The following is a 26,682-nucleotide window of genomic DNA, read 5'->3' on the forward strand; positions in this document are numbered from 1 at the left end:
AAGGTAGACTACATGTATGAGACAAGTTAAAGAAAAGTACCAAGCAGTCTGCTTACTTTATGACTTAAACGGAGTAAATTTTTCTAACTCCCCAAAAATATGTATTCTGGAGTGTCATTTTTTTGTGTGTGCAGCTATAAATTTAGCTGTAGAAATGATCATCTTTTATGATTATTTATCTTCAGTTTTCAGGGAATAAAAGTTGAACTTTTTGAGAGTTTTTGAGGAGTCAGGCTCGAGTTTTACAGCCTGGCCCCAGACCTTCTGGTGACGCCCCTGTGTGTAGGCACCCTGGATGTGAAATTGGGACAGCCTGCGTGCTGTAATAGCCCGGCTCAGGGCTCCTGCAGACGGTCCCACACGTTCACAGGCAGGCGGTGTAATCGACTGCCGATAGTGACCAGCGTCAGAGACAGCTGGGGACACCCACCCGACAGCTCCACAACAAGCCCGCCCTGAAGCTCGCTGGCAGGCTGTCGAGTCACGAAAGAGTTAGCAGTGGGGACTCTCTCACCGTTGGAGCAATGGCTGAAAATGAGGATATCTTTCTCAGGGCTCAACATCGGACATTCAGAGGACTGACTGAAGGTAGCAGTTGGTTTAGACGCGCTTTTTAGCTCGCACACAGGCTAATGTGTTTGCTAACACTGCCTCTAACTCTGACGTTACCCAAGTGTTTGCTGTGGAGAGGCTCTGTGAGTAGCCACAGTTAACGCAGTACATTAACATCGTGTGCAGCTTTATTTCAGTAACCGGGTCGCTGTTGTCAGCGGAGCATGGTTAGCTAACTAGCCGGTGTTGTGAAGTAAAAGGCACATGTAACGTTAGTGTTATGTGCTGTACTCGCTTTAATAAGTTTAAACAGTGCTGCAAAAACACTCTAAAAAGGTTTATTATTGCTGTGTAGAAGTGCTGGAACCCACTCCAGTTGATGCCCACCCGTGGAAACAGTCTATTTATAAAATGGAGTTAGTTGACTTCTGCGGGGCGTATAGCAATGAGTGTCATTTCTGCATTTTGAGGAAGCTTCAAAGCAAAGCATGATGTGTAGTCACGTATGACTCAAAGTTGTATAGAAAGAGGAAAGCTCACCACGTTTTATGATCCATGACAGAGTCATGATAGTTGAAGGTGCACTCTCTGTCATCACACAAACACGCTCCTTCATGTGTTAATCGGGTTCGACTTATCATGTCTGTTGAGCCTCAGGTGGAAAGAAGCTATTTAGGAAAGAACTTGAGAAAAGTTTAAGAAACCTGGTTTCAGAAGGAGACTTTCCATCATAAAGTATGTGCATTGTAACAAAAGGCTCATAGGATCTATATGAGTGCGCCTTGAGGCTTTATTCAGTCTCCACAGATTGTGTCTGTTGTTCGAGGCACACAAAGAAGATGCTGATTAACTCACATGCACATGATTTATGTGCGTGCACTTTCATGCCTGTGTGATTTGAAAGCACACCTTTACAAATAGGAGTGAATCTACACGTCTTCGTAGAAATTCTGCCGAGATATGTATTGGTACTGGTGGGGATTTCTGAATGCAAACATTTTCTGCAAGAGTGAAGATATGCAAATGAGTTTTTGATCAGTGTGGAAAGCATTAGTATTCTATAGTGATCTGACACAATTTTGCCTTTTTCATACAGACTTTGATGTATCTGTATTTGTAAAAAAAAAAAAAAAAAAAAAAAAGAGTAGAACCTTATCCATGTTACGTAACTGTATAATTACCCGAACATAAAAAAATGGTTTGTATTTGTGAGCTTATAAATGTTACTGACAAAATCACAACATAAGAGATGATTAATTCAGTGAGCGGCTGCAGAAGATGCTCTGATCAGAAGGCAAAGAAGAGAATAACAGTAGTTCGGTTGTGCTTTAGGTTACAGGGCTGCAGCTAATGGTTAATAATCAATTCATATGCTTTTATTGAATAAGACATAAAAATCTAATCAAATGCCCAATAAAGATGTATGCGTGGCAGTTGTAGTCTTTTTCTCCAGAGGATGTTTGCATGTGTGGTTGCTTGTAATGGATCTACCTTTTTTGGTCACAGGAGACCTTAAATTAAACAAATATATATCTGTGTGGTCTTTAATCTGTAGCCATGATTCAAGATCATTGCCAGTTTATCCTAAACCAGGGTCATCCTAAAGTAAATTGATTGAATCAATCATGATCATAATCATAAAAGTAGACTGTTCTTCCTCTCATGAATTCATAAAAGTCAGTCACACTGACGGGTGCATTGTTACGCTTGTGGCTGTTCTGGTTCCCAGCAGCAAAAAGCCTCTCTTTGTGGTTCTTTTTTTTTTTTTTCTCGGGAGGAAAGAATTATTAGGAAATCTTTTGGGAACGAGATAGCATGGATTGCATGTTAATCACAGCAGAATCTGAAGAGTAAGTCGCCTTTCCTGGATGTGAGGGACGAGGTTTGTAAAGAGGATGCTACAACAGTGATGCTGAATACAGATTGTATAAGGGGTGAATCGTATAGACTACGGACTGTTTCTTATACAGTTTACACATTCACAGTATGATCACCCAGCATTGCTACTTTAAATCTGTGTCCATAGAATGAGAAAGCATAATACCTCTTATTTTCAAGACAAAAAAAGAAAGTAATTACATCAATTTGGCACCTGTGGGATGATATTGCCAAATTTTTCAAACTTTTCTGAAGCAGTTTATGCAGAAATCCAATCTGGTCAGTAAGCTAGCATGGGTGTAGACCTGATATTGGAGAGATTAACGACTCTCCACACAGAGGTGTGCTGCTCTTTGCATGTATCCATTCACAAGCAACAAGAGGACTATGTTTCCGTTCTCTTTTCTGAAACACTCTCTGTCGCCCTTCATGTCAAACCTTGTCGGCAGAAGCCGTGTTGAGTGTCTGCTTCTGTCCTTCGCCTCATTAATGAATATTGGAGGGTGATTGCATTGCACGGCCTTTGTGTTATGTAACATCAGGATAATACTCAACACTTGTGGTTCATTTGTCGGTATTGGTCACAGGGAGTGAGCATTCACACCTCAAACAAAAAGCTGCACATTACATGTCTTCGGTGTTTGGATCCCACTCATCAGTCCTGATCCTTCTCTGCCTTATGCTCCCTAAACAACTCAAGTCATGATGACATGTAATCCCTAAAGCTTTTAAGTTTCAGCGTGCTGTTCTGCAGTGTTCTGTGCAAGCATCCTGCGTGATCCAAACATATTGTAATGAAAAGGTTAAGATGCTGCACAAATGTGACAGTATTACCCGCCAGACACCACAAAAGGTCAGCCGCTAATAAAAACTCTGTTCCTAAAACAAATGCATGAAGAAGATTAATACTGAGCTCGATGACCTGGTTGTTATGAGGGGGGTGGAAGGAAAAAATAGAGTTACGATTTATCAGGATTTTTTGTTTGACAATATCAAAATTGGGATTCTTTGTCAAAAAAAAAGAATTCAAATTCATATTCTTCATTTCAATCTTTGTTGATAAACTGGATTGGAAAAAAGTTACCACTTTTCTCCAGCAGAGGGTGAAATGTTTCTCTCTGACTCAGGTGATGTGCATTTTATGGGAAAATATGGCTCCTGATATAGTCTGTAAACATTATCATCATCATTCAACTTTTTCCCATGGCCTGGTGTTAAAAAAGCAAACTAAAAATCACAAAAATTGTCAATATTGAAGAATCACAATTTAAATTGAATTGGCACCCCAGAAATTGTAGTAGAATTCAATCACGAGAATAGCATATCATCCCAGCCCTTGGGTGTATCGTGAGAAAGTTTTGAAACATAATTGGGATCCTTGTGCAAAGCACTCAGCCCATTCTTGTCTGTTAATTTTCCAGATGTAGAGCGAAAGTGGACGGGACCATTCTGCTTCATCCAGGCCGCAGACCCACAGCTTGGCCTGATGAAGGCATGGAGGATGGGCGACTGCGACGGCGGAGGTGACGAATGGGCCGAGGAGGTTGAACTCACCAAGCAGGCTGTGGAAGCTGTGAACAAGCTCGTACCCAGGCCAAAGTTCATGGTGCTATGTGGGGACCTGGTCCATGCCATGCCAGGTACAGAAAGTGCACAAACAGGACAAAAACTCTACTACCCCAGAAATCTGTCATCACAAGCAGCTTTGCTAAAATTAAAAGGTGCTTGTAGTTAGTCTTTCAATTGTTTTGACTTAGAAAACATGGCATACACCTGCACACAAAAATATTTGACCTGACCCAAAACAATTAAAGAGGGGGTATTGGTCCTGTTTAATGCTTATACTGTTCCTCTTGTCCCCCAAGTGACACGTTTGACAAGGAAAACAAATTAGATTGTCCAACAGGTTACTTCTTCCGCCCAACAAAAACCTCTTTTCCTAAAGAGCAATCAGGTATGCTAGCTCAGAAAAATTAAAGAGGGGGTATTATGTTAATTTTAGGTTAGGAGGTTAGGTTAGTTAGGAGATCCTTAATGTGATACAATAATCTCATCATTTCAGTAAGTCTCGTTGAGATCCTCGTGGAGATCTCATGCAGGTCTTTAGGATGGACCATTACGAGCAGTTTACAGATTTGTAGATTTCTACAACATTTGAATGTGTAGCAGTTTGAAAAATTGCTCACAATCAGTATGGACATCTAACATTGTTACTTTATATCTTTTTTGAATGTATAGGAAATCATTGTACCCCCTGTTCAAATTTGAAGCATTGAATTTGATCAAACTTCCCAGCTGAGTACTGGGGGTTTTAAAGAAGCTACATCAGCCCATGGCATCTGCTGAAAACACAGCAGTAAAGAGAAGTTACTAACTTACATGCCCACGTTCTGTCAACAAAAACAAGACATCGACATCGGCTCGGGCAGCTGCCAATTACCCGCCTCCTGTTTGGAGACATAATATGAACTCACAGATGTCAGATTTGTGAGCTTTAACTCCGCACAGACTTTTCTTGTTGGGTCAAAACAACACAGCAGGGGCCTCATGAGTGTCATCTCATAGCATCTGGTACACCATGTAGTGCTGCTCTTACTTTAAAGTGCTTGAAATGGCCCCCAGATTAAAGATAACAGCAAAAAGTTAAGAAACACATGCTGAGATTTTTTTTCTTTTTCACTTTTAACCGTTTCACCACTCATCTTGTTTTCTGCCTGGTTTGTATGCAACACTATGCTTCTTCACGTCGACAGCCAAAAGTAGAGAGCTGGTTTTACATCAAAGAGATCAAAGGGGGGTTGTGGGTAAAGTAGGAAATAATTAACAAACCACAAGCAAGCAGTGAAACATAACTTAATGTTTGATCAGGTAGTCAGTCATCAAGCAGAGTCTTATCTTTGTAATTTGTGGTAGAAAAAAATGCTACTCACCTTCAGTGGCTCAAATATTGATCGTTTTACGCAGTAGCTGAACTTTCAGCTCAAAGGAATCCTGTATTTTGTGTTGATTGTTTGGATTAAGAATAAATTCACAGGCATCAAGTTGTTATTGCCACTGAGATCAGCTGATCATTAACTGGTTCAAGTGAGGATGTTGTAAAGTGAATGGGTTGTTACACAACTTCCAGACAAGACCTTTGATCACCTTTCAATTTCAGCAGAGAGTGTTGTGTGTTTAGAGATGGTCTTCTGCATATCTCGGCTGCAACAAGTTATTGTTAGTTTTTGAACTGATGTGTATCTGACCTCTGGCATCGACAAGGCTTTTTCTTCCAGAAAACAAGAACTGAAAAGCCAAGTTCTGAGATATTCTGACCAACAGAAACTTTGAAATTACAAACTAAAATAAGTTAAAGAAAAAAGCTCAATTAATTTATAAACTAACCTAATAACATAGATGAACGGTTTTCTTGTTCCTGCTCTTGATTTATTAGAGGAACATTAGGCTCAGCTTGTGCAGAAGTAGAAATATATCAAGGAGCACTCTTTTCCCTTATTCTTTCTCTGTAGGAGAATTTTCAAGGTCCAGCACGATATCAATTATGCTATAAAAAATTGTAAGAGTAATACAGTTTCACAGTAATGCAGGAGTCTCACAGAAGCAGAAATTGCTATAAGGACTGAGGTGTGATTAATACTTAAAGCTGCTGTAAAGGAACTCAAGGACAGCACACGTTTATGCAATGTTACATTTTTTGTGTAGTTTCTTTTTGGCTCTGCTCCCTCTTTTGTCACTGAGAGAGCTACTTTTTGTCCCGCCCAGCAGGAGATCTGATTAAGCAGGAAAGCCACTCTGAAAAGGAGCTATTAAACCTTCATCAAATATATTTGTCACAATAGTAGAATGTGACGAGACTGCCTCTGTCTGAAACCATTAGGATTTCATGCTGTTTCTGTCATGCATTCCAGAAAACTGACATGCAGTGTAATTTGAGTCTTACACTGATATTGTTGGGCCTCTGTCGAGATTGTATACTTCTGACCCCAGTGCAGCAGGTTGGAGAATCCTTAGTTGACCAGTAACATTGATGCATGTTTGCTTCTCAGACAATACCGAATAGCTTTAGAATCAAAATATATGAACTAACCAAACCTGAAAGGATCAGCTTTGTGATAATATTGTGTTTCATGGAAAGTACTTTTTGTACTGGAGTTAGAAAACACCTGCATTTTACTTTGAAATTACCATGAACAGTTGTTATAAAGGGCTGTTTTGTGAAACATAACTTCCTTAAATAGTATAGATATAATTTTACACTTAATGCTAGAACTTGTCAGTGAATCCAAATAAGGTTTATCTTATTTACTCTAGCTGGAGCAAAAATAGCAACTCATATCTTCTCAAGGAAGGGGGTTTATTAGATTTTCTGTTCATTAGGCTGCTTAAAGATACCATATTATGCAAAAATCACTTTATTGAGTCTTTTAGTGAAATTTGTGGGTCTCTGGCTTTTCTCCCAGCCCACAAAATGTGATATTTAACGACAAATCCTGACCTAAAACGAGCTGTTTGGAATTTCCGGGATTCGCTGACGTCAGCGATTCCCTTTTTTGACCAATCAGGAGCAAGTCTGACCTGATCGGTCCACTGGAGCAGATACCCCCGAACCCCCTTCCCGCCCACTCCTCTCCCCACTCCTGGAGGGGAGGAGAATGCCAAAGTTAGAGAGCCATCACTGCTTTGTTTTTGGCTGTAAACAGTCACATAGTTCTATGCACAAGCTTCCCATCTCGGAAGAAGACTAAGTGGCTAGAGTTCATTTATCAAGGAAATGTGCCAGCTACACTCAGTAAAACTGTGCATGTGTGTGCTAGTCACTTCACGGCAGACTGCTTTTCCAACTTTGGACAGGACAACAGAGGGCTAGCGAATAGACTGGTCCTGAATCCAGGCGCATTACCAACCATCGGCCAACAAACCTCTGACCCTGGAAATGTGAGTATTTTAAATGCTGTGTGCTGTGGAGCAGATGTAAGTGCTTTTCCTCAGTGTCCCCCCCTGTTTTTGTGTTAGCTTCAGGATGCTAACTTTAGCTGCGGTTAGCCTGTTGTTTTAGCCTGTAATGTCACGGTAAACAAGCTTCGCTGTTTTCTAAACATTGTGCACTCAGAGCTCATGGCACCGCTCCCAGTGATGTGGAAGAGCAGGATGGTATCAGCATTGGCTCATTTACATATGAAGGTCACGCCCACTAAATCAGAGCATTCTGAACAGAGGGGCTATGAGAGCCTGGAAACAATGCTGCTGTGCTTGATTTATTGGCTTTTTGGACCAAAACATGTTACTACCATTTCATGAAGACATCAATGATCCATATTGAACTGCAGAAAAGGAGCATATTATGGGACCTTTAATATAATTGCTGTTTTTTATGCATGTGTGGCATGGATATCAATAGTTAATCAATAGTTTATATCATTCCCTTAATGGAGGTCAGTGAGTTGAGTTTAGGAGATGTGTCAGAAAATTAATCATGGAGGGAGAAGTCCAGAATATGTGTTCCTATGAAACTGGGTTACTGTATTGAGGGGAATTAGGGTTTACAGCAGGAACTATATTAGCTAGTTTAGCTAGTCTATTGTTGGAGTAATGAACTTTATGTATGAATTCTAGGAAGTTTGAATACCAAAGATACAATTAACCCAGACTTCTATAGAAATGATTATTTCTAGATCCTGTTCCCTTGGTTGGGGCGCTTGTTTAACATGATTTACTACATACTGACTCAGGTTGATTTAACCTCTTAAGACCCGAGCTTTTGAATGATGTGCGTTTTTTAATTCAGCTTGCTAATTTGGATAAGTAAGATCTAATAAGTATAATAACTAAACTTGGTTTGTTATTAGTGTTATTGTTCCTAAATATGTTGTTTTTTTCACCAAAATGGGTGTAATGTTATGACATCACCAAAAAATGATGTGGGCAGTGTCCCTAAATGTAGCTGATAGGTCAAAGTTTAAAAAAAAAAAAAGTATCGTTGGTCTGAGAGGACGAAATGTAATGTCCACATATGTGGACGCTGGGTCTTATGAGATTATGAGGTGTCTGCAGCTTGTCTGCATTTTTGGCGTTGGTCGTCCCTCATCGTGTTCTAGATAAATGTCCCATGGATTCTTCAAGAGGTTTAGGTGAGGCCTGTTTGGTGGCTATTCAAACACATTTTGTTGTGGTCCAGTGAGAAGGTGCATCTCAATGAAACTTGTCACCTTGTATTTTCTCTCCATGCTCAGTCCGGCTCCATATAAAATGCATTTGCTTGACATGTTGTTTTGTTGTTAGTTATTTGGTGTGTTACTGAATCCAGCTGCTGTTGTTTCGATTGCATTTAAAACCTCTCTTGCACATTCTCATCATAATTGGTTCGCTGATGCAGATTTTCAGATATGTTAGTCCAGGCTGAAAAAGCTTGCTGGCATTCATCATTCGTAAAATAGACAAGAGTATGTCTGATATATACACAATGTGTATTGATTAATGCATTCTTAGCTGCCCTTAGAGATAGTCCTAATCTAATTAACACACTCTGTGAAGATCATCGGCTTTGGGATAGTTCAGCTGCAGAATATTCCTCATTTAGGCGTGTTTGAACATTAGTCTTCTCTGTTTCCCATTAGAGTCTGTAAACAACATTCTCCCCTATGACAGCAGCTGATATTTATCTATGAAATAACACTGGCCTTCTGGCTGTTTTACACCAACTTTTGCTTCTGTGCAGATGAATATTTCAGCTATTGATTAAACAAGGCTCACTTTAAATTCCTTTCAGCTCGGAAAATCCATATAAGCTAGCGGTGGAGGTGATTCCGAGTGATAGAGTGCTGTGGCTAGGTAAATAAGTTAGTTTTCTGCCTTATTCATAAATTCAGTCTGTACACAACGGATAACATACCCTCTTTATTGACCTTAAAACTGTCGTATTATCACTCTGTTGATACGCTTCTGGACTGGCATAGTAATAACCGGTCATTTGGTTGATAAATAATGCTGAACGGTGGCGTGGATTCTCTCCATCGCTCTTACACTGGGGGTCCGACATGTTGGATGTTTTGGAACCAGGACAGCGAGGCGACTTAATTTGCCACAGTGGCAGCTGGTTTACCCAATTCACCAGATGCTCCCACTGTCGGGCCAGACAAATAGATTTTCAGAACAGAACTGGCACTGGAAAAGAAAAAGTTAACCACCTCCAGGAATGGCTGGGCGAGGGAACGAAATCATCATATTTCAGCCTGTTTCTTACCTTGTTAGAGACTGGCATGTTGGGTTCGACTTCCATTTGGGGCTCCCTTCCCTTCTGTCAGTCTGTGCCTCTGTTATATTAGTGACAGATCTAGACGTGTACACCTAAACGAACCAAATCCACTCATTGAAATACCTGTTAGACCCTTGTCTGTCAGTGAAGGAGCAGCCAACTTGATTAAAGCAATGAAATTGGCAACCATGGCTTGAGGTGTGTGTTCTTCTGCGTCCAGCTGCCTTTTTGATAACAGGGCAAGATGAACAAGCTGGCAGGAATCCAGTGCAGAGTTGATATTGAGCGAAAAAGAGCCACAAGCAACCAAACGCGTGCTAACTACTTTTGCATGACAATCATCTTGAGCTGCCTGGGGAAATGGGTCTCTGTGTCCATCTCTACTTTTCCTTTATCGGTCTGTGGCTGTGCACACGTGAGGTCTACAGGAGCGTTTGGTGCCCTGTCCTTTTAAAAGATGACATGAGGCACTGAGCAGACAGAATGTTCTCTGAAATGTAGTGCACTTCGTATTCTGTGAAATGTCTTTGGCCCCAGTTTTTCGAATTTCAATCAAGGCAATCTATTTATATGCAACACAGATTTGGCTTGGCTCATCCACAGAACAACTCTTGCCCTCCTCCTTTCTTTTTCTGGGTCATTATGACCCCCAATTCTAGCTGAACATGAGCACTCCTGGAGCTGTCCCTCCCTATCATCTCTAAGTCTTGCTGAAGGCGTCCAAGTATCCCTATCATCTCCATGACTGCGCCACTTAGACTGAAACATGGCCACCGTCCATTTTCCCACATCCCTTCCCTGCTGTCCTCTGATCAGTCCCATTTATAGGTCACAGCAGGATCCATTTCAGATGCACAGTAGGATAGTAGATTGTGTTAGCATGGGGGTTTAAACCGTGTGGCCTTGGGGACCGTTAAACACTGTGGCGTCAAGATTTGTTACCGTCAGCCTCAAAGGAGCAGGTTGTGTGTGCCATCCTCATCACTTGCCACGTCCGTCACTTGCTGTACAAACCAGGCATTGATAGGATGCAGGGAAGAGATATTTTAGCCAGAGCTGCTCCTTCTGTCTCTCGGCTGACATTTCCCCTTAAACTGTTTATTTACAATACCGAATGAATGGGTGGCGGCCAGAGGAAGCTGGCTGTCAACCGGCATTGTCAACACTACTGGCTGCCGGCGACAGGAAATTGGCAACTGTATTTTCTGTTCCCACGGATTCCACTTTCTCTCTTCCTCTGTCTCCATCTCTCCTCCTCTCGGTGGCTCTCACATTCTTTATTCCGGTCTGTCTCCTTCTCTCTCATCTGTCTGTTCCCTTTAGTAAACAGCTGTGGTCTCATGCCTCATACCTTATTTTGACAACCTTCATTTGCAAGTGTGACAGTACACAAACACGCTGATTTATTCCTGCCTCTGATGAATCTGTTTGAAGCATCCATTTGAATTGAATCTGCAGAGGAATGAAAAGTTCTGTTTGATTTTGTAATTGTCCTGTAACAACAATAGAAAAACAATGGGGCTGTTGTATTCATCAGCACTGGTTTGTACTTAAGACTTTCAAACACTTGACAGCTTACTAAGTTAGTGATGCCTCCATTCAGGGAACCTCTAGTTTGTCTTGAATGGAAAACTGTCTGGTGTGATCAGATTTGGACTTGTAATCTCAACTCCACGTACTTCTAAGGTGCACAAAGAGGAACAAGAAGTCCGCTGAGTCAAAATTCTAACAGCACTTGTTGTAAAGAGAACAATTTTATTTAAATATGCTATGAGGAGGATCTGTTTCAGTTGCACTCCCTCGCCACCTTGTGGCCCGGAGTTTCAGGACACTGTCATAAATCACTTTTAGCGAGGAGCATGTTTGTTTCAGAATGAAATGGAGATTGGATCGAAACAAATTTTCTTTGTTTAAGACAACTTTTCACTGGATACAACTCGCCGAGGTAGGGGACTTATCAGTACAGTAATATAGCACTATGGTTTGAAACATGACAACAAGCAAACGTTGTAGCAGCCGACAATACATTAGTGACATCGACAGCCCAGTACTTCAACATATCTGTAGGAGTAAGTGACAACAAGTTACCAGTGTCAGTTTGTATGTAGTTAAGTAGCTGTCTGTATTTAGCACAGCTAGCAGTTTGGTGCCCTTAGACAAGTCCGTAATGTGAAGCGTTAGTGAATCCTGGTTAGTTGTGTCCTGCCTGTCAACAGCCCAAGCTAAAGGCTAATTAGCCGTAAGCTCAAGCTGCTCCCGTTTAGCTTTCTTCTGCTCTTGTGTCCTTTTTCTGTCCCACAGTTAGGCTCCTGTGTCCACAATCACTACAAAATGAATCACAGAGAAAAACACAGATCTCTGTGTTTTATCTCTTCTCACTACTAAACTTCATCAGCCGGCGTGCTGTTGTCATTTAGACTTAGACATGCTGTAAAGCATTCTGGTCCTGGACAACCCATCCTGGAAGCTAAGAAGTGCACACTCTTCCTTTCTGTTTTCCCTACTTCCTCTAATTCCTGCTGCTGTTATCATTACAGAATATGACACACCCATCAATGATGCCAACTTCAGATTCTGAACCGATCTTTTCTGATCTGAACATGCCGACTAGTTTGAAATCATGTTCAGGAGCTGGAGCCATATAGCCGTTCAGTGCTGCATGAACATCAGCAAACTAAATGCTGTCTTGTAAGGCAGGATCAGGATCTGGATTTTATCATGATTGTTTATGACAAACATTTCTACATGCCAATTGTCAACATTCTCAAGCTTTTGCAGAATGTAGTTTTGTGAGATGTTACTAGATCTACTTCAGTTTTGTTTGTGTAAATGTACACATCATGTATAACATGGTCAATTTCTGTGCTAAACTTAAAAACACTGTAAGATGAAAGCCAGGGGCTGTATAGAAATGAACCCCTGGTCACGATTTTCCCCTGGGCATGACTTTGGACATGCCTGATCTAGAACTAAGGTCTTCTCTTTTCTGATAACTCAAGGTGCCTTGGTTGCGACTGGGTAATACCTAAAACAGGATTTTGGGTAAAGGTGATCAACCGACTTGTGTCTTCTAGATTTGGCCGGTTTCCAGCCTGCTCAGTCACTGGCCGGCCTTCACAAATACAGCCAATCCTGTGCTGGTCTCAGATGCACACACAAGCCTCACACTTTGTGCCATGCGCACAGCTACACACTCAATCTAACAAGTTGGAAGTGAGGATGTGAGCTGCCTTTCAGCTGAGGCACCTACAAAGAGTACAAAGTGCCGTTTCTTGGCTCAAAAGTCTTTGTGCGATCATTAAATATAATGATGGACTGAAACTTTCAGAACCCACAGAGGACGTGTTCGTATGAGACAGCTGTCACTCTCTGGACTCATCCAGGGCCAGAGGAGTTCAGTGAGTTCAGATATCGTGTTATCACTTTTTTTATTTGCTTAGATTCAAAAGTTAGTGATGTTTCACTGTGAGGGGAATTTCATAAATTAATGCACAGGTCATAATTAACAGATATAAAGAATGACAAAAACTATTTATGTCTTCAAATCTTGTCAGCAGAAGAAGGAGTAGAGAAATAGGAGAACAGGTGAGAGGCTCCAAGCAGCTGTCCAATGGAAAAGTCACCTGTTGTGGTTATTTGTCAGGTTCTTTATGTTTCCAGGAGTCCGATCCATTACATTTTCTTCTGGTGCTGTTTTTTTGTAGTTTACCAACCATTTTAAGTAAGGATGCATTGATATGAAAATTTTGGTCAATACCGATATCCCATATTAATATTGCAGTTATGGCTGATAACCGATCTTTACTGGTATCAATATTGTTAGAAAAAAAAAACAATCTGAGAAGATGTGACGAGGTAGTTCAGAGAGGAAGAGTGGTGCGATCGTGAGAAAAGACGACCATGGAGAGGATTAAAGGATGGAGCGCCCGAGATGAACACTATCAAAAAAGTAGGTTTTGTCAATCAATCAATCAATCAATCAGTCTTTATTTGTAAAGCGCCAAATTATAACGAACGTTATCTCATGACACTTTACAAAAACATTAACAGGTCTAGACCTGTAAATGTTAATAAATTTTTATTAGCAGAAACCCAACATCAAGACAAGATAAGGAGTCTTATCTCATCTTAACCCACCATGAGTACAGCACTTTGCAGCATTTAGCAAGTTACAATGGCAAGGAAAAACTTCCCTTTAACGGGCAGAAACCTTGGACAGAACCAGACTCATGTTAGACAGACATCTGCCTCATGTCTTTCGTCTGTTTTTTGGATCAAAAACAGGAAGAAGACATACAAGAAGAGGGTCCACTCCTTAGGTAGTTCTGGGGCGCTAAACAGAACTCAGAGTTTGTCAGTTTTTCCAGAATGAGTGAACCTCTCTTGGTCCGTCCAGTCATACATCAGAGGAAGATCTCCAGTCTGATAGGAGCCGATGATTCATGGAGTTCTACAGATACATATATGCATATTTTGGTTTGAATGCAACATTACTGGATTGGATTTGGATGTTTTGTGGCTTTTGTAAAGATTTACAAGGTGCCATACTTCAAACCCTTCCAAAGAATTAACGACACCAACTTTTCTGTTGAGCATCTACTTACCATCATTGATATACCATGCTCTGATGTTAGCCGATCTTACTTGGTATTTTGTCGCATCTTTGTCCCTTCAACTTAACATCTGCAAGCTGGCGTCCCAGACTTCTCATTTAACAAAGAGATTTTGCTTAGGCCGCAGAAGTCAAAAGCCAGACATGACAGCAACCATAGCGACATGCTTGTTTAAGGCCTGATTTTCCCATTCAGTGCCAATCTAACCACATTCACGCTAATTCATCCCAAGGGCTCAGTGTCATTTGGTAGCTGCAGCAGACTTTGAAAAATGGGCTACATATGAGAATCTTCAATTTACTGTCTGAGCCAGCCACCCCTGATGGAGCACTGATTTAAAGATTCACATGCGTAGCAAGAAGAAAAGTAGTGGTAGATGTAAATGTGCTCATTTGTGTCCAATCTCTGCTGTCTCCAAGGCGCAAATTCTATCCCTGAAAATGCAAAATCTCGCTCCTGATTACTGCGATGATCCTGGCCGGCGTTTGTGCCGTGCAGACCTTTTCCTGATTTGATGCTCCTTGATCCCAATTCCCCCGTATCTACTCCAATCTAAGCCAACTCTCAAGAGACACTTTCTCATCTCAAGGACTTCCTTCAATCTAGCCTCTCTTTCTCTCCTTCCCGCTGGTTTACTCTCCCTCACTCCATCTTTCTCTCACTTGTTTTTCAAAGCTGACAAATGAAGAGGATAAAGAGCAGAGGAGGAGGGAAGAGGGGGGGAGAAGAGCAAGATACAGAGCTGATTAGATTAGAGATACATGCTGGACTTAACACTCTCCTAATGAGCACTACAAAGGATTCAAGCAGAGTCTCATGGGCTTGGTGAGGAAAGTTATGCATGATATAAAGAAGATCTCAAGCACATGTGTGCATCTGAATGTGTGAAAAACTTGAAAAGGTGAAGTAGAGGTTGCCTTGGGACATCCTTGTCCTTGTTCATATCTCTACAATCTTGATTAATTGTAGTTGACGGCAGATTATGTGTGGAATGATATGAAGACTTGTCCGTGCAACATGTGGAAGCGTTTTCTTCATGGGCAGCTGATTTAGTGATGGTGTGTGTTTGTCTGATGTAACGGTCCAGTGGAGTGTGGGCGGTACCAGGTCTGCAAAGTTTGGAAACGTCTATATTATCATTTCCTATCTATTTTCCCAGGCTTAGCTGAGATACTTTATTCAGCATGTGTGCTCTGTATGCCCCGGGGTCTCTTCTGCATTAGACGTGAGTGGAAACCTCTAAAGGGAGACACTGAGGAGGAATTCTTAAGGTGTCGATGTACTCCATGAGAAGTTCTCCAGGGATCTACAAACCTTCCTAACTCTAAAATGAAGGTGGCTGCATTCAGATGACATCTGAAATTCTCAGAAACAGACAATCCACACAGGAGTAGAAGTTATTAAACTTGGGTGCAAATCTCAAAAAGAGTGGCTGTGACAGCCTGGCCTTGCCACCCAATTGAATTTACAAGATTCATAGATTTGAAATACCTGTAAAATACTTCCCATCTGATGGACAGACCCACTTCTTTTCTAGCATTTACTGCGCTCTCTGATTCGTGCACCCAAGGTCATAACTCGAAACTCAGGCAACCTCAGCAATAAGATACCTAGAAGATAACCTTTTGACCTGAATTACTTATTGAAGCTCAGCCAAGTCAGAGCCCTGCTAGGATCCAACTTCAAAAACCAACATCCACTTGCACAAGTGAATATTAGACCTGACCTAACCATGATTAAAGAGTGGGTAGTGTGCTTTTGAAAATGGTTTATTTTAGCTGCTGTCTCTTTAAGACTCCCAGCACCACAAACCCCCTTACCTCTGATTGGCCGGCCCTCTAGTGCCCTGATGAGGACAGGGCTTTCATAATAGTGTCTAAGACTGGCACAGTCAGCTTGTCATGAACCAGTCAGGAGATCCCTATGTGGTAACCTCATCATTTCAGCAGGTCTCATGAAGATCTCGGGATATATCAGGAACACGATATAGGAATATGAGTATGTGGCAGTTTGAAAATCTACGCATGATTAGTATGAACGCCCAGCATTGTTGCTTTATACCCTTGTTTAAAAAATGGGAAAGCATTATACCCCCACTTTAAACTCAATGGCTACACAAAAGCACACATCAATTAATTCATAATGCTTAAAAACAACTGCACAGGGTTTTGACACATATCTAGACTTCATCTGCAACTTGAGAGAACACATTCCAAGTTTTTACTGCAACTCATAGGCTCAAAGAAGTGGTAGAAACAAGGATGAAATGGGACTAGAATGACAATGAAAATCAAAGAACTGATTTTTAGGTGAATAACTATTGCTGAGAGCACTTCAGCTGAATGCTGATAGTGAACGCAGTAATTAAGACCTTGCTTTTCAGGTTATTGTGCAGAAAAGGAATATCGCCCACAGCTTCTGGTTTAGCTGCACTGTCCAATCTTGGATTACAAAACCAGGGAAAAAAGCAATCAGTCCAGCTCAGTCTTTGAGGATGTTTTGTCAGTGATTTGATTTTCATGACTCTGTGTTTTTGTTTGATGCCACCCATTTTGATGCAGTTGCCTGTTTTTTTTTATTTTATTTTTACCTGTTTTTTAGTTGGGTACCTTACCAGTTTCATGCCAAAGACCATGTTGAACTGCAGATGACTCTTTGCGTAAAAAAGATGCTCAATTCTAAAGTGTTAAGTCCCATTTACACCACATGCAACATTTACATGTTAGCCCCCTAAGACCAGATGTGACATGTCAGCTCAGTTTGTGTCATCCATCCTACCACCCAAATACACCAGATGTGTCTCTAGTTCACTCAGTTGCATATTCACTGCGTACCCCAACTCACATCTGCTGTGTTTTTAGTCCGGCACCTTTAGGGATAGGTACAGAATTAGGTACTTTTATAGTCACTTACCAAATTCTGTCTGTAGTATCGAGTACTGTCATAATAATTTCATTGTCTTTGTTTTCACTGCTTGAGATGCCCCATATCCTGATTCCCCAATAAGGTTCCAGACCCTTTTGTCATCACACCTTCTGCCCAACTTCAAGGCCCTGTTGTGTAACTGCAAATTCATTGCTTTTGTTTCCACCATTTGAGACACCCTATGCCCCATTTCCTCAATAAGCTTCCTGATCCTTTTGTCATCACACCTTCTGCCCAACTTCTAGGCCTCTGTCTCAATGTGGATTCCTGTAGCAGACAGAGGGGCATGGACAGTACCTTTTGGGGCGTTTCTCTCAAGCATAAATGTTTGGCCCGAACTATGTTCGAGGTCTTTTCTTCACTTTGACTGCTCGAGTGTTGACTGACCTTTTTCTTTGCAAAGGAAAATAAAACCTTGCTGGCTGGCAGAAGTCTCTATTACATTCTTCACCAGAAACAGGAAAATTTCCACAACAAGTACCAACTCACATAAAACCAAACGATACATGTTGAGGTACCTAAAAGCATCCTTGTGACTATGAGGGAGTGGAGGAGTAGCCAGTTTTTCCATAATTGACATGAAAACATTATTGCATTATTGTAAATTGAGAAATAAATATGTCAAACCTTTAGATTTTATTACTACACAAATTATTACCACATAAACCCACAAAAGTACCAAAAATTGGTACAGTTGGGTACCAGTACCTATTGCCAGGTACCAGACATCGGTACCATTTAATTTCAAATGTGAAAGGCACCCATCCCTAGGAACTTGGCAGGACACCAGATAACTGGAGTCCTGAGAACGAGGAATTCCTGCACCATCCAATGCATTGATGGGCCTCTCCTCGTTCTCAAACCTGTTTACTCCTGGCTTGGCTGTACTTTTAATGTCCATTTGTTGTTATATTCAAGATAAATACAATCTTGTTTTGACCTGGTTTGTTTTACTTTGAAAGTCACTGGGCGTTCTTAGGTGGTTTCTGTGAACACCTGCCTGTCCCACCTGGTCTGCTTTTTATCAAATTGATGCTTCACAGCTCTGGCATCCTGGAAAAATAGGATTGTTGCGTATATGCTGCAACCTGCCGGAGCAGGGACAGAGCCGCACCACAATGGAGTAGATCTAGTGTTCGTTGACACATTGCCTTGAATGGAAATTTTCTGATCAGGTAACGGAGTGGAGACGCATCCGGTGTATTTTGGCCAATCTCTGTCAAAAAGCTGATCACAAAAAGAAGAAAAATTATTATGTATTATGTATGTATGTATTTCAGCGAATCACAGCGCATTTCATTGGTCACATGTCATGAAAATGAATTTCCCTTTGGGATCAATAAAGTATTTATCTATCTATCTATCTATCTATCTATCTATCTATCTATCTATCTATCTATCTATCTATCTATTTATCTATCTATCTATCTATCTATCTATCTATCTATCTATCTATCTATCTATCTATCTATCTATCTATCTATCTATCTATCTAAATAATGTCAGTTCTGAAATAACCTACACTTCACATATGGCCTTTAAAGTAAACGTTGCATCCGGTCTGAATGGCTTTTCATTGTCTTCTATATACTTATCTCTCTCGGGACAGAATGTGTGGCTGATGATTCATATCCAGCTTTGTGTTAAGGACTTCTTTATTCGTGTGCACCGTTCTGGTGTTGGCTTTCTTGGAAACACAGCCTCAATTCTTACCTCTCACTTAGATCCAGGAAATCGTGGGTCAAATAGCAGTGCCAGGGTAAAAAAAAATCTTATGATGCTTTTACAAAAACCATATGATAGTTTGACAGTCAAGTGTTTTGAAATGTGACCAGTTTGTGTGTGAATATGTCTAATATAGCACTTAATCCCTTCCCCCACCTCATCACAAGCTACAGTCCACTTCCACACCAGCAGCAGCTGTCATCACAGGTACAAACTCCAGTTAGTCTCAAATATAAAGGTCCCCATGCACCGAGAGTTGTTTAAGTGCAGTAAATGTATGCGACAGCAGGGACCGCACACACACACACACACTCGCGCTCAGTCTCCACAGTCTTTAGAAGAAATTGAGAGAAGTGCTTACAGTGTTGGACAGGCTCGACGAAAACCTGCCAAAGTCTCCTGTCAGGGTTTGAGAATCACAGTGTGGCAATCTCATTAAACGAACAAGGCCTTTCAGTCAGAGCTCCAGAGAGAGCTCAGAGCTGCATTGTGTTTTTAGTTCCTTATATACCGCTCTCTATGTACAGAATATTGCTTATGCAGAAAGAGAACAGCTGCGGTTGTAAATGTATGCATAAAAAAGTCATCCGTTATGAAATGTTTAATTAGCCTTCATGATATCCTCGTATTTATCTGCAGCATTTTATTCCTCTGTTTTGCATATTTGTAGAATGCTTTTCAGGAACGTGTTTATCAAACATCCTCTCCCCACTTTACATACTGGCTCTATTACCATGAGTGGAAGGGGGACGCATATATCAACAAGCCACAAATGTTAAACTGCTCCTGCCTTAATGGTGTCATGCCCAAAAACACTCCCCATTCATCTTCAGCGAGGTATCCTGAATGCAGATTGATGGGATTCTGTGTGGTTAAGAATTGTTTTGCCCCGTGTTGTCCTCACGGATGATTCATGGGCGTCGCTATCTTGGTGGATGGCTGCTGGAGGTGTGAGGAAGCAGAAGGCGACGCAGCATCCCTGCCCCAGTGTTTCTGGCCACCAGTGCTGTTTTTTCCCGTTCATTTATTCTGGGAAAGTAAAAAGCTTCACACTCACTAGATGACACATTCACACTTGGGTGGTGTCAAGCATTCAACATTCTTTTGTGTGTTTAGCTCCAGACCAGCTCCACTGGAGCAGCTGACAAGGTCAGGTTTCCTACTGGAGGGCAGAGAGATGGTGTTAAAGAGGTGGTCGAGCACTCCTTATTCACTCCCATCATTACATTCCTTCCTTGGCTCATTTGAAACTTCCACTTGTAATCAAATGGTTAAAATTGAGTTCTGCGTCACGGCAGATTGAAAACAACTGCAGCTTTTAGTTTACAGCTCTAAGGACAGCTGTTGCCCCAGCCATCTTTAGGTTTTTAGGAGCAGCTGTCTTTGTTTGTGTTTTTTGTAGCAGCGGTCGAATGTTGTAATCGTGCAGTAATGAGTCCTCTTCGATGTGGGCTCAGCTGTCTAAGTTTTTCCATCAAGACTCTTTTCCAACTGTCAGTTCCCCTTAGATCAAAACAATTTTTCTCCTCAAACTGCTGCACAAATCACCCAGAGACTCCTTTAACACGAGAAAATTAGCAGGTCCTCGCATTGTTCCCAAATGTGTAGGATCAGTACAAGTGTATTGATTCTGAGCTGCTGTTAGGCTTTTGCAGATTTTCAGACAGTCTTAAAGTTTGACGGTATGGGCTGAATCTCCTTGTGTTTCTCTAGTGAGTCATTTTCTCTGAGAGTAAAGAGGGCTAACAATTAGTCGGCATGAATGATTACGTTGGCTATAAAAATTGATTACTACATAATTTCAGTTGTCGACGTGTCGTATTATTGTTTTTATTGACATGTGCGCTAACAGAAGCTCGTTCTTAAAATAGGTTAAGATTTTTCTCTGCTCATGATGTATTAAAATTAGATAAGACTGAGTCCGGCATGTGTGATGGAACTGGGTCTTATCTCGTCTTGATTTGGGTTTTCGTCAGTAATAGACCCTAATCTAGACCTGCTTCTTTTGGCGCCAGATAAATGACGATTTGCTGATTGAGTTATCATTTCAACAGAGTGGTTTCAGTACTACTTTGCACCAGGGATGTACCCATCCAACTTTTCAGACCTCCATACCGATAGCTATACCTGTGCTCTGGGTATTGACCGATACCAATCCTGATCTAATGCCAGTGTTAAATAACAACCTGCATGATCTACTGTGGGATTAGACTGGTAATGTTTTGAGTAAATGACAAAAATAAGTACATATGGAATAACTGAAGTTAATATTTATTTGAAATACAAGTGTTTAAATGTTGAACATCAGTTTGGTTAAAAACACGCTTCAGAATTTACAGAAATTACTATCTGATTGTAAGATTTTATACCTTGTAGACTAAATCATAGTTTAGCCCTGGTGTCAAGTTTAGACCGGCGTCGATACCCGATATCCGATACCTGATACCCAATCTCTACTTTGCTATAGGTAATTTCAAGACGTAGTAGACTGATGATGAGTGTAGGGCCTGTGGCACCAATATGAGCACCCAGATGTATGGCCAGCAGTCACAATCATGCAAGGTTAGCTAGTTCCTGTTATATATGAGGAAATCAATCAACAGCGCACAAAGGCTGATTCCCTGCAAACCTAATCTGGATTATCTTCATGAAAGTTTCAATCAGGTGATGTTTTAAGCAGGCATTTCTTCTTTTATAAAAGTGGCTGTAAGTGTGCAGCACTCTGACAGGTGAGCTTAATTACTGAGGTGAGAAAGGCAGAAACCTTCCACCTTGTATCTGGTAACATTTCAGACTTTACACACACTCTGACTGTCGTGAACAAGACATTCTGACAGTAAAGGCTCTTATGTAATGAGTCCAATCCAAACATCCAAGGAAGCCTTAGCTCCAGAAGTGGGCCAGTAAAATAATTACTCAGATGAATAGAAAAGGAAAAGAAAGAAATACACGAGGAGGGAAAGGAAGGAATAATTTAAAAGCGAGGGCTGCTAGCTTTGTTTGATATACATCCTGAATTATGAATGGATTGAGCCTCAGCCATCCTCAGCCCTTTACCTACACCGTGGCCGAGATAATTCCACTTAAAACACTCCCCCTCCTCTCTGCTCACTTCTCCTTTCTGTGAACTCCAGGCCTTCATACCCAGACACTCCTGATTTACACACCAACATAAACAAATGAACTCATAAAGAGCTTGTGAAACCAACAGCCTCATGTCTCTCAGACCAGTGAATCTGATAAGATGACTGGCTAGCGGGCCGTGGAAGCTTCCACCAGAACACTACTTACTCATCATGTCCGTAACCATGGTGATATTAAGTCGAGCTGTACAGAGCATTGATCATTCCCTGAGCTGTCATCATTATCGTCCAAATAATTCCCCTTCCCTTGGGCAACGCTCGCCTTTAGTACCCTCACACTCTCAAACTGACACTTTTCATCAACACTGGTATAAATTTCCCCCTTCACTTACTGTATTCAGCCCAGGTAGGATGTTATTACCTGTACCAGTGATAAAGTACAGACCTTTTTTTTTTATTCCAGTCGGTATTTTATTCTATATTTGAACCACAAACTCATTTGTCACACAGATATTGAGCTGACGTTCTCACTGTGACCATGACTTCCTCTTTTTTCTCCCTCTCCAGACACATCGTTCAGAGAAGAACAGGAACAAGACTTAAAGGCGGCCTTGAAGGGGACGGATCCCTCCATCCCGCTGTTATTCGTCAGTGGAAACCATGATCTCGGGAACACCCCAACTCCCAAGACAGTGGAGCAGTACTGCAGAGCTTGGGGAGATGACTATTTCAGCTTCTGGGTGAGCTGACTTTGAAAACTAAAGTTGTGGAGAAAATTAAAGAAAGTAGTGTTTTGTAGATTATTTTACCTCAATTGTAACAGTGCTTCTTCTAGCAACAGCCAAATAAGCTACTAAGTTAAGCATTGGCGGAGTAGATTTGGAAATCTTTAATGGGCCTACGTACTCGGCTCTGCTCCTCGTCTCACAAATTTGTTTTCCTTACAAATGTGTCTGATGTGTTTCATTGAAAAGTCAAATAATCAGCACAAATTATTTTATATATTTCTCTTAGAATTTGAAGTGCTGTCTCCATAGCAGCAACCCTAAAACACTCTTCTCATGGGAGACATCACAACATTGTCCAAGAAAGTAGAAAATAAAATGCAAAATCATGGTGGTCTTCTTTTCCTCCTGCTCCCATAGGTGGGTGGTGTCTTCTGCCTGGTTCTGAACTCACAGCTGTTCTACGACGCTTCAGGCTGCCCTCAGCTGAAAGAGGCCCAGGACACATGGCTCGAGGAGCAGCTTAGCAGAGCCTCCTCTATGGTAAAATCACATAAACGACATAATTCTATTCTTGGCTGATTGATGAAGACATTCAGAGATTAGATAATGTCTTTTTTTGGAGTCTGGACATTCAGATAACTGCTTCTTTCTGCTGCCGTTTAAAGAAAACAATCGGATTTTGGTTTTGGAGATGGCTGCCTCACATCTGTCTTTGTTTAGGAACCAAAACCCAAGCACCTCCTGGTGTTCCAGCATATCCCTCTGTACACAAAGAGTCCTGAGGAGGACGATGACTACTTCAACCTGCAGACAGGAGTCAGACAAATCCTGCTGGACAGGTTCAAGAAGGCAGGTAGGATCCAAGTTCACAGCTGATCACCTTTCCCTTACTTTACTTGTGCAAACACGTTTTGGTTTGGTGTTTTATTCTCAAAGACACTGCTACAAGACATTTAAAGTGTGTGTTGTCTTTCTGCACCCTTGTGTCTTTTAACACAACATGTATCTTTTTTGGAGTCAGTGAAGAAATATTGAACTCTTCTTGCCTGATCTGGGTCTTGGTTGTCATATTTTGTATCATGATGCATCAAATATTATCAGTGGGTAAGGATAGTCAGGGGTCAGGATAGTTTAGCACCTGGACTGTCCTACTACAGAGACACACTGTTGTAAAAAGTGGGTTTGCCTTGCTAAATAATACAGAGTCTCCACTGAAAAAAGTAGATGTTGCTCGGAAACCAACAACTGTGCGTTATTCTGTTTTAATGATAGCTTCCCAGAGAAATGAGACACTCATGTCATTGATATTATTGCTTGACCACTTTGTCATGGTGAGCCAAGATGCTGTGGGGTCATTGTCTCTGTAGTTGGTCGCACACAAAATAATTTCCACCATGGTAATTTAAGAATTCAGTTTAAAAATACAGCTGAACAATGTTTGTGTTTTGCAAAATGCAAATTTAATTTTGGCTGCTATTCTATACTTAGTCTTAGTCTTTTGACAAAAATACTGGTTAGTTTCAGTCTTTTTTGACTGTCATAGTTAGTCAAGAATAGGTTGAGTTTTAGTCAATCTACAATTTATCTATACTTTTAGTCCAAAGGTTTTCTCTTTCAGTTCATTCAGTTAGCAGTTGTAGAGATTGGTATTAAGGTTGTATCAAACATTGAAAAGTAATGAATGTCTGACGGTCCACCTGTAGTATTTTCGTCTCATCATAACGAAAAAAAAGCCCATGTTTCCTTGAGTCTTTATCACCAGTGGTTATTTTTATTCATAATTGTCCCATCTTCATCATGAAAAAATGGGTCTTTGACGAACATTTATCAACATGATTTATGTTAGTAAAACTGACCCTGATGTAAGGAAGCTTACCCAGACGTTTTGCCTAGTCCAACTTCATCTAGCCAACAGTCAATGGCAGTTTGTGTGAAGTCATGCAGTTTGCAAATGACAACATTAAATAAAGCAAGTTTTACCGTAATTAAAGGTTGTATTAATGATTTTCCAAGTTAATGTCAGATAAGATTATAGATTAACAAATGTGTGCCCATCTTGGGTCATCAAAAGACTTTTCTTTAACCAGCTGCTTCTCATGTAGCCTTCATAACTTCAGCAGGCCTTTTTCAATGAATGGATTTAGTCCGCTCTGAAGTCTTAAATTTCTTATCTTAATACTGCTTAGCCATTATCCCTTTAGAACCTGTTCACTTCCAGCATATCTGAAGCTCAGTAAAGATCCCAGGCCCAGAGGATTAATATGCCATTAGCACCAACCACCAGAGGAACTCCTGGCACTCAAACTAAACACAAGCGGTAATTGAATTAATTACTGCACTTGCTTCCTATAAGAGGAATAATGCCATGATCAGAAGCCATTGTTGTGAGCTTACCAGAGTCTGATACAAGGGTATTGGACATGGAAACCCTCACAAGGACAGTAAGTGTGAATGACAGAACATTTCCACATGGCTCTATCTGGACAATTCTGCACAGCTGATTGACAAAACGGCTCATACGGACACGCACCTTTTCAATCATGCACCAAGGTGACTGTCGAGAGACGGTATTAATTTCATTATCAAGCAATTATTCCAGCGTGTATTTAACCATGTTGACCTGTTTTAGCGTGATGGCCCGTCTCTCTCATAATTGATAGGGAACACTGGTTAAAGATTTAAAGGGCATTCTTCTCGTACTTTTCGTATGCTGGGACAGCGTGTATGTGCAGAACATACTTGGCAAGAGTGTCCTTTCACATCCACGCTCTTGTTCACACCTCTCATGTCTGCAATTATACATTCAGACTACATACAGAGCGTGTACTGCATGAGCTGTATGCATGCATGCACTGTTCATAGTTATTAATAACGAATGGGGGACATACTCCTACTCTCTTTAATGCTGTGTTCACGACATGGCTTTCTTATGTTGGTTTGCACATACATACACGTGGACATGGCACGCTGTGAGAGATAAGAGCCGTGATTTTGTGCAGTGGGTGATTTATCCACATGCTGTCATATTTTACCCATGCAGTCTTTCTGTTCAGCTCTGTCCCACACATAACAATGGGCCCCAGCGAAATGTCAAGCTCTGTCCCTTGAATTTATCAGATGGAGATTTTTCTTTGTCACTGCGAAATGATTTGTCAATGTGGCGTCCCTCATAAAGATTCAGTCAGTCAACTTTTTTTTTTTTTTCAAATGTGATTCTCATATGAAAAGTAACAAATACGCAATCAAATTCAGAACAATCATTCTGATGAAAAATAGCTCATGAAAAGTCAGTTCAATGAATGAATCCCTCAACTCATACACAATCACTCAACAGAATCTGCACAAAAGGAATCTTCCCTCTATTGTTGAACAATCCAGCTTTTGTTCTTCAGGTTGATCCTCCAGTCTCTCTTCATCTCCTACTTTCAGTGTCTTGGTGACTGATGTTGCATTGTCTGTTGCCTGAATCCACTACAGTACGTCCTTGAGGCCTGGCTGTAGGATGCACTAGCTGCAGTTATCACTCCACTATTTTTGGAAGCATTTCTGTACATTCATATTGGGCTATTCGTCATAATGATTACCATGCCAGTAAAATACCTCAATATAGTGTTGAGCAATATTGAAAATAATGTTATCATGATGAAAAAATTTGACATCTATAATAACCATGATGAATGTGGGGTGGTACAGCCTAGCGGTTTAAGTCATGTGCTCCATCAGGCTAGCCCTCGAGCAGTTAGCCTGGGTTTGCAGCTGAGAGGAGACCCCGGGTTGATCCAGTATATGATGGAGTGATGATATCTCTCGGCTGGCCGGGGAACGCCTCGGTATCCCCCCAGAGGAGCTGGTGGAAGTGGCCGGGGACAGGGGCCACTGGTCTTCGCTGATGGCGTTGCTGCCCCCGCAACCCGTACCCAGATAAG

At 41.2% G+C, this 26,682-nt stretch overlaps 1 protein-coding gene across 1 annotated transcript in view; it reads left to right on the forward strand.

Annotated features, from left to right (window-relative positions):
* The first annotated feature begins 342 nt into the window (after positions 1 to 342).
* Positions 343 to 26,682, forward strand: part of cpped1 (calcineurin-like phosphoesterase domain containing 1) — a 45,262-nt gene continuing 18,922 nt past the window's right edge. The window contains exons 1-5 of the mRNA XM_074662774.1: positions 343 to 588; positions 3,852 to 4,070; positions 22,596 to 22,768; positions 23,174 to 23,296; positions 23,477 to 23,609. Coding sequence (XP_074518875.1) covers positions 525 to 588; positions 3,852 to 4,070; positions 22,596 to 22,768; positions 23,174 to 23,296; positions 23,477 to 23,609 — 712 coding nt within the window. The 5' untranslated portion in view covers positions 343 to 524. The remainder of the gene's footprint in view (positions 589 to 3,851; positions 4,071 to 22,595; positions 22,769 to 23,173; positions 23,297 to 23,476; positions 23,610 to 26,682) is intronic.

This window comes from Halichoeres trimaculatus, unplaced genomic scaffold (assembly GCF_033239565.1).
Source record: "Halichoeres trimaculatus isolate MK-OKI-2021-1 unplaced genomic scaffold, fHalTri1.1 fHalTri1_scaffold_23, whole genome shotgun sequence".
NCBI classification, from domain to species: domain Eukaryota; kingdom Metazoa; phylum Chordata; class Actinopteri; order Labriformes; family Labridae; genus Halichoeres; species Halichoeres trimaculatus.